Below are 9,222 nucleotides of genomic sequence, written 5' to 3' on the forward strand. Positions count from 1 at the left end.
AAATCTGAGTGGGAATTATGCGGCAGATATGACTAGGTTTGAGGTGATCTGTTGACATTGAGAAGAAAACATCAGCACTTCTATTTTCTATGAAAGTAAAAATGAATGAAGCTTTACTGAGACTTTTATAGATTGATACTAGTACATGTTTAAAAAAAGAAATATATTTTTGAGGCTATACACTCCATTTAAAAAGTTATTTATTTTTATTTATAAAATATGTGACCAAAATGTGTGTGGTGATCAATGTTGTAAGGAACAAAAGAAAGACCTTGGGTGTCGGCTGGCACTTGAGGTGTCCCTGGTCCTGGGGTGAGAGAGACATTGGAGTGACGGAGTGACTTTCTCCGGAGAGATCAGGGTCGGCTCTGTGCTGTGCCGTTGTTAACCTGGAAGCCTGATATATTCTGAAGAATATGGGCTGAAAAAATAAGTTTACTGACACTTCCCAATACTGTACCATTTTCTTGTTGATTTGTCTGGACATTATACTTCCAGAAGGAACATGGAAAATTAGTCAGAGATGATGGAAATTCCTGGGTAAGAAACTTGAAGGACTCGGGGCCCGGACAGACAGGTTCACCCCACGTGAGTGAAGCAGAACCGAGGAAGGGGGAAGGGGCAGCCTCCTGAGCCATTTTTGTGAAAGGTCAGGATTTGTTTTTCTAGGTCATTTCTTGAGATGAGTGCATTTCATTCAAAGGAAAAAGTGATGGAAAGGGGGTTGGAAGAATTCTCTCTTCATTTACGGCCAGGAATGGGGGTGATAAAGAACGGGAGCCTGAGATTTTAACGCGGGCATCGCAGCGACCTGGTGGGCACGAGGCATCCTCTCCCACTGTGCTCACCCAGCCTGGAATTTGTGTTTCATCTGTCGCTACACCTCATTCCATCATTACCAACTTATTTCAGCTCCTCTCTGTGTTACCAGTGTGACTACTTAAAAGTCTTCGTTGTGTCCCATCTGTGGAACCCAGCCTATTACAGGCGGCAGCTGATTTGGTCAGCTCAAATTCGGATGTCTTTGGGTAGAACGCATATGATCCAGTTTGCCGCAGGTCCCATCATTTCACACCACATGCTGCACCACATCCTTACGGATAGATCTCCTCCTCTCTCGTGCTCCTTCTGCACCATACACGGTCTTTATTGCAGTTTCTATAACATTTTACGGAGGATGCACAAATCCTAGACCCTAGCCCCGGGCCTGTCATTTCATAGGTGGTCAGTTAATGTTTTTGAATGAGTAAACATATAATTCTTAACTATAGTTCAGCTCTGAATTTCTTACTTCCCTGGGCTTTGAGAGCTTCGACATAACTTGAATTAAATTCATTCTTCTTAGAATGTCAAGTCTTTACCCAAACAATTAAGTCTTGGTTTAGACTGAATTCATTTATTACTCGTTTCTTTCTTTAAAAACGTTTAATTCTGAAAGTCGATTGTAAAAAAATTGAAAAATTATGAAAAACTAAATGCAGGCAAGTATCAGTTGTAATTTTATCACCTAGATGAGAGTTTCACCATTAGCATTTTGGTATATATGTTTCCATTTTTTTTCTAAAGCATGGATCTGGATTTTTAAGCAAATTTGGACAAGTCATACCCTACATACCCTTTGAAAGCTTTTCCCCTTAATGTATCCCATATTGTTTAGTAGTTTTCCTCAGTGTGACTTGCAATGTTTTAAAAGACTGTGCTGTGATATGGAAACATTTTTATGGCATAATAATAAATTTAAAATGTAACTAATAGTAGATGCCAGACTTTTAAAACATATGTCTATCTCCCTCCCTGCTCACCTGTGTGTGTGTGTGTGTGTGTGTGTGTGTCATCAGATAAATATCCAGCTTTATTTTCTTCTAGTTCTTTCTTTTTTCTATGTATTCATGTAACTCTTTATTTGGAATTTATTTTAACATATACTGAGAAGTAAGAACCATATTCTTTCCCCCCAAATAATCATATAATTTTTACAGCATTTCTAATTGGTCACTCTTTTCTCACTGATTTGAAGTTTTACTTTTTATTCCATAAGAAATAATTATGTGTATTTTTCTAAGCTATCTTTTTCGTGTCATTTAAAAGTACATTCTTATGGAAGATCCACATTGTTTCAATTATCATAACTTTATAATTTAACAAAATGGCAATGTAAACCTTGCTGTATTATTTTTCAACCCTTTTTTAATTACTAATACCCATTATGATTGCTTGTGTGTGTGGGCAGCCTTGGATCTATGCCCATCTCTCCTCTTTCCCATCTCTCTGACCTCCAGCAAATAATTTAAAAATTTTGAGCCTCAAATTTCTATTCCATTAGAAGGAGGTAATAATAATACCTACTTCACTTGTTTGGGTGAGGTTGGATGAGATAATGTATGTGAAGTATTTGGCACATAGTGCTTAGGAAATGATAGATACTATCATTATTTGTGTGAAATTTAAAGTAATTTTGTCAGGTTGCAAATTCACTTTGGTGGTGAATTTGGTATAAAATTGACACATATGTCAATTTATTAGGAATAAAGCTCTTTTAGGTTTCTTTTGCATGTTCCTCAATGAAGAGTTATACTTTTTCTTAGAGATATTTTGTAATTTTTTTTGTTTACTTTATCATAGTATTTGTGCATTTGACACAGTAAATAATATTTTTTTCCATTATGTTTTCTCATTAGAATTTCTCACTTCTTGGCAAACGTGTCTTAGGACAAGTCTCTGGACCTCAGGTTTTCTACCCACAAAATTAGAGTGTGGTTGTTCTCTTACAGAGTCATTAATGGGAGGATATGGGACATTGTATGTGATCGTGTATTAAAAAATATAGAAAATGCAATAAAGTAGAAAATCAGCAGGACTCAGTTCTGTTCACAGTCAGGCCCCATGCAGTTGGGTAACAGGCTCTGTGCTGACTATGATAGGGGCAGGGAGAAGGGTTTCTTGAGGAGGAGATGTGGCGTGGACCGAGGGTGAAGGCTCTGTTGGTGGTGGCTTCTGGATAACCATTTTGAGAGGTCTTCTAAGGGTCATAGAGCAATGAGATCTGGTAATGTTTCTATTGTGGGTGAGTTTCTGCTTCCGGGTGACAGTGGAGGAAGCCCTAGGGTGGCACTGGCTTGAGGCCTGGGACAAATTCCTTGTGTGGACGTCCAGTCGTTATGGGGTCAGGTTGGTGGTGGGTGCCAGGAGGCCATACGCTGTATGGAATGTTTTGTCATAGAGAAAAGGAGAAGGATCCTGCCCCAGGCAACTAAAATCCTTAAAATTAGTGGCAGGGATGGCGGTAAACCCTTAAGTGTTAACCAGCATTCATTCATTTACGATACCTATAAGTTTACTTTCCAAAGTTGTAAACAGTGTTTAAAAATTATCTTTGTGCAAAGAAATATTTAAAAAGTGAACAAAGGGTAATTATAATTTACCACAGCCAAAATGGTAGGTTCTTACTTTTTGCTTTATTTGATTAGTGTTGATACCAGTTAAATAGGTATAAGTGTATTTTTTCTAACTGCTATTTTACTGAAAAAAGTGTATTTTTTTCTAACTGCTCTTTTACTGAAAAAAAAAATATATATATTTCTATATATATTTCAACACACACACAGTTGACTATCAACAACATGGGATGGAGTCGCACGGGTCCACTTATACCTGGATTTTTTTCATTAAATACCTGAACTATTTTCAGCCCACGGACACGGAAGGCCGACTCTGTGCACCATTTTACACAGGGGACACGATCATCCATAGAATTGGTATCTGGTGGGGTCCTGGAACCAATCCCTGTGGACATTGAGAGACAACAAATTTCTGGGGAGTCAAAAGTTATGTGTGAATGTTTGTCTGCGTGGGTGGTTGGCACCCATAACCCCCATGCTGTTCAAGGGTCAACTATATATATATAAACCTGAAATCCAGATGAGTATAGTATTAAAATAGTTCAAAGAGAAAAACTTAAAAAATGTTAAACAAAAATGTATTCTAATATTGCTGTTTAGAATTTTTAAAAACATCAAGTTATGGCCATAAAGTATTCTCTTTTGTGACTGAATTGTGAACCTGGCCGTGGACATGAGTGTGGGAAATTGCGTTATGCGGCTTTTGCACTGAAGAGTTTTTTCTAACTCTTCCCTCCGAACAGATCAAAAACGGCCTTGCGTCGCAGTTGGAGCAGCACCCCCAGCACAGGCAGCGCCGAGGGGAGCGTGAGGCTGCACGAGGGGGCCCAGGTCCTCCTCACGAGCTCGAATGAGATGGGCACCGTGAGGTACGTGGGCCCCACTGACTTTGCCTCAGGGATCTGGCTTGGACTTGAGCTTCGAAGCGCCAAGGGAAAAAACGACGGAGCAGTGGGTGACACACGCTATTTCACCTGTAAGCCCAACCATGGAGTCTTAGTTAGACCAAGCAGAGTAACCTATCGGGGAATAAATGGGTCAAAGCTTGTGGATGAGAATTGTTGAGTTAAACTTCCGAAGTGTTCCGTGAGTGTGAGTGTGTGTGTGTGTGTGTGCGCGCATGTGTGTATACATAGATCTATATGGCATAAAATAAAGAGTCTGTGGCAAATGGTTAACTTTTTAGCCATATTTAAAATTTGGAAATGTGGCATCTTCTTAAAAACCATTATAACGATTCAGAGACTCCTTTAAAAAACTAGCAATATGAACCGTTAGAATAGAATCATGGTTCCAGTAAAATAATTTTAAAATAAGCATTCAAAAAAGCTTTCGAAGCTTTAGAGCCGCGAAAATTCTGAGACTTCAGAAAAAACGTGCCGTTAGTCGACCAACTGATGTCGCTTTTTCATTTTTGCACATAATATTGGATTTTCTATATGCCGTGGCTATAAAGGTTTTCACTAGCATTGGTTAACATATGATGTTCACACAACCTTTTCTGTCAAACATTTTTGGAGTTTTTTTTTTTTCCCCTTCTGTACTAATAAGTACCATAAGAGGATAGTAGCTCTATGACTAGTGTATTTTCCATATTTTTTTGGCAGAATTATTTGCCCTTTCTAGAATGCCTCATGTAAAGGTTTTGGAGTTGGAGGGGACATTAGGGGCTCTTGAATTTAGATGCTTGCCCATTGCCTAACACAGAGCTGCAGGTCTGAAGCAGCCCTTCTCTTACCCAGGGTCACCGACAGTGGTTAACAGAGCTAAGAACAGAACGTGGTCTCCTGACCTGTGGCTCATGCTCTTTCCTCGATACAAAGCGTATAATCTCAGATTTCTCTTCTGCTTCATCTGGATGAACCACAAAAAACCATGATTAGCTTTATGAATTCAAGTCATAATTAGAAGTTTTTGCACACACTTATTTAACTTCCTTATTGGGCATATGTATAAACACACACACACACACAGACACATACATGAAGCACTTTTAAACATGATGCACTTTCATTTTTGTAGAGAATTTGCCATCATTTCCTCCTGGGTTATGGAAAACATTTAAAAAATTATATTTAAAGAAAAGAGTGCAAATTAAGACATGTTAGGAAGACTTTAGTAGTTATTTAAATGTTTATGATTTCTCAATTTTTCTGTTTTACCTTTCTTAAAGCTGGTGTGTTTGCTGTCATTGCTGTTTTTATATTTTTAATTGTTGCAAAGTTCAGCCTGTTATCAAGCTGCAGAACTGTATCATGTTTTTATTTTCCTTGTTGAGCATATGTTAATAAGCTAAGCTTCATAAGAGAGTGATGTTATAATGCAAAACATTTGTGTTATGGATGCATATTGAAGTTTATGGTCCTATATGTAAAGATTTATCTCTAATTATAGATATTTAGACTTTAAAGTACAACATAAATATCAGAACAGTTTGCTTTATAAGATTAGAAGCATCCTTCAGAATGGAGCTTTGTGCTTAGAAATAATATGTTGAACTATTTTGCAATATACTATTTAAAATCTAAATTCTGTTGCTTTGCTGCCTTTTAAAAAAAAATTTAGTATTTCAATATTGCTAGAGCTATTTTCCTGAAATACATTTGCAAAGTAAGCCTGCTTTATAACCAAGAAATATTTTTATTGATTGAAGAAAATGACTGTACTGCGATTTAAAAGTAAACTTATTTTATTATACACTTATTTCTTAAAAACTCTGTTTATACCTTAACATGAAATCCCTGACTATACTGAACTTGGGTGTCTATAATTCTTCCTGCTAAATATAAAACACTGTAAGTTAGAAACAGTAACGTCGACACTGAATTTATTTTGGGGTCAGAGAATCCATTGTTCTCCTGTTTAAACCAGGATTATTAAATCCCTATAATATGTATGTTTGCATATACTATACCTACAGATTCAGTGTTTCCATTTGTGTTTTGCTTGTTAAATGCCATTCAAAGTTCACCGCTTGAGCATTAATAAAAAGGGAAGCTGTTTGGGTTTTGGAACGGAATCTTGTCATTCACACTACCAGCAACTCTGCTTTTCTCGGTAACTCAGAGTACACATGCTTTGTGCTTAACTTTTTTTGTTCTTACGGTAATGACTTGGATTTGTCCTATCCCTACAAAGAGTCTTAAAAAGTTTCATGCTTCCTACTCAACAAGTAGTGTCTGTAGCCACCCCCTATTACATTGTTTTGATGGACAGAAAGCCACTTAAGAAAAGAAAGTATCTCTACAGTTTTCTAGAGTTGCTTAACTGTGGGATTTCATTTGTTTTATCACCCTTGGTCATAGTAAGCCTTTTGCCCAGTATTTCCCTCTTCCATCACTGGATCGAGGGACGGATTTTTGACTGTTTTGTCCATCGCTTTGTCCTCAACGCCTGAAATAATATTTAGCACCTGGTAGATACGTGATAAATGTTCTTGGAATTAACAGAGGCAGTGCAGGCCATCGATCGTTTGAAGCAGAGATATTATCTAGCCAGCTTCAGACAGGTGGCCTGGAGAGTCCGGGCCGTGGAACGGGTCAATTTTACTAGGTAAAGGAGGAAAGAGAACAAGAAAGGTTTGCATCACGATAGCCCAACTTTGCCATGAAATAGTGACATGAAGGAGATAGAAAATGTTGGGTATTAGGGGTAGAAAAGGGACAAGAAAGACACAACAGAGTCACCTAAGGCAACTAACTGCCTATATGCTTTCCCCGGGGCCAGCCTCGAGTTTCTGTTTTGATGTGATGATAATTTAGAGAACATAGTGATATGTAGAGAGAATGATCTGGGTTTTACCTGAGTGCACACGACGTTGGTCTCCCGTGCCACGCATTTTTATTTCAGAGTTTTATTTTGTACCTACCTATGTAGAATATGTGATAATGTTATTTAAGCCACATCGACCGATAACTGGAGACGTAATGGGTTGAGTCATTCTTAATTAAGAAACACGTAGTCATTTTAACTACCCATTAAACATTTGCCATCTAAAGGATGGACTCAGAGACGTGTAATATGTATCTCCACACTGCAAGCCAGTAGGAGAATTTACTTTTTATTTTTCTTCATGCCCTCTGCTTTACTACACTTATTTATAATACAAATACAGTAGTTAATACAAAACTCATATTGTCACATATATTTTTAGCAATTGTTTAATAATACCCCTCAGTGCACAGACCCTTATTTATAAACAATGTCACATAAGCCGCTTGAATACACAACAGACATTCCTAATGAAGCTTGTGTTGTAGGCTGAACAGATTGGACGTGTTAAGATTTTATTACGAGCACGATATGATGCCTTTGCCTAGGCAAAAAGAACTCTTCCTACCAAAATTGTTGCTAATGCTCCTTGTTACAGGAGAGAAAAAGAAGTGTATGTGGAGGAAGTAGAGTGAGTAGCTGGGCACACCCGACGGACGGGGGATCTCTTCATCGTGCTTGGTGAAAACAAACCTGTTTTTCTGCTCACTGCCTCTCGCTTGAGAAAGGCACCAAGAGGTGTGGGAACGCTTTTTCCTTTTATCCCTTTAGAATATCATAATACGGATAGAATTTTCACAATAAAGCCACAGCGAGTTTCATCATTTAAATAGGGAAGTGTGGTGGTCGTGATGGTGTGAGGAGGGGCAGTGAGTTCCGAATTATGTCAGTAAAGACACCTTAGGTGTTTAAACTGAGGCCGTTCAGCGTAAAATACACCCTGTTCCCAGTGACCAGTGATGTCACTTAGAAAAATTTTTGTAAGTCTGGTTTAAATTCAACTCTAAGATCCTAACCAAACCCAGGCCTACGAGCATGTTGCTACTACAGCATATATTTAGGTATTTACACGCGTACACGCCCCTGTAGGCTTCCTTGTCAGAAGAATGTGGTCTCAGGATTGGGTATTTGCTCAAGAGTGGTCCGACCTGGATGAATCAAATTAAATAGGAGCTCTCAGAAATCTACTGCTACGGTGCCAAATTTGAATTTTAAGCATTTCTGAAGTATAGAAAGTTTAAATATCCAGATGCTGAGTCCTCCTTGACATGTGTCAGTCTCACAGAGGTTATTTCGACTCTGGCCTAATAGAGTTCGTCATAGCTTTACTCAAAGTAGACTTACCTTCTTGGGGACTGAACTCATTATTTTTTACATAACAAATCAGACTGACATGGAGATAAATCATGTTAAAATTATATGCACAGCTTCAAGCAGTTCTCCTTCTTTCTTTAGTATGACTTCTGAGATTCAGCTTACATCTCAGAAGTGATGATGTTAGCTGTCCCTGGCAGTTCTTGTCATGAAGGACAGGTGTTACTATCCAATACTTGGGGGGAAAAACAGCCTAAAATGGATTGTAAAAGGAATTTTAATAGTCAGAACAAGTCTCACATTGATGGCAGGGGAAAGTAGATTTTGTATTATAGGCAATAGACAAGAGAAGAAGAGTAAAGTGGAAAATTTCAGTCCCCTTTATTGAACCCGCTGATAAAAATGGGTTTCTCATAAGAATTCCGATAGATTAGACGTGTTAGTTAAAATGTAATTTTCTCAAAAGATCTTTTTCTTGAAAGGAGGAGAGCTTTGGGGAGTTAGTAAATAGCATGAGATTTCTTGAGGCCTCACGTCACACTCCCTGGTGTGTGACAAAGGAAAAGCCAGTCTGATGTTCGGTTTTGGTTATCTTTCATGACACATCACCAGCTGCTTACGAGTACATACATGAGGGAAAGGAATTTCTGTCTTAAATATTGCTTTATTTCTTCTGAGAACTGTGAAGTACTATATAAATATTACTTTGAAATAATGCAAAAAGATTTAATTCCCCCCC

General features: G+C 38.1%; 1 protein-coding gene across 2 annotated transcripts in view; it reads left to right on the forward strand.

The window, feature by feature from the left end:
- The window catches only part of CLIP4 (CAP-Gly domain containing linker protein family member 4), a 49,779-nt gene extending 43,367 nt beyond the window's left edge, over positions 1–6,412 (forward strand). The window contains exon 15 of one of the 2 annotated variants that reach the window (XM_015588112.2): positions 4,142–6,412. In XM_015588112.2, the coding sequence (XP_015443598.1) occupies positions 4,142–4,463 (322 nt within the window). In that variant the 3' untranslated portion in view covers positions 4,464–6,412. The remainder of the gene's footprint in view (positions 1–4,141) is intronic. The other variant, XM_015588113.2, reaches the window with a different exon arrangement.
- Positions 6,413–9,222: the final 2,810 nt, after the last annotated feature.

The sequence above is a fragment of the Pteropus alecto genome, unplaced genomic scaffold (assembly GCF_000325575.1).
Source record: "Pteropus alecto unplaced genomic scaffold, ASM32557v1 scaffold61, whole genome shotgun sequence".
Classification (NCBI taxonomy): domain Eukaryota; kingdom Metazoa; phylum Chordata; class Mammalia; order Chiroptera; family Pteropodidae; genus Pteropus; species Pteropus alecto.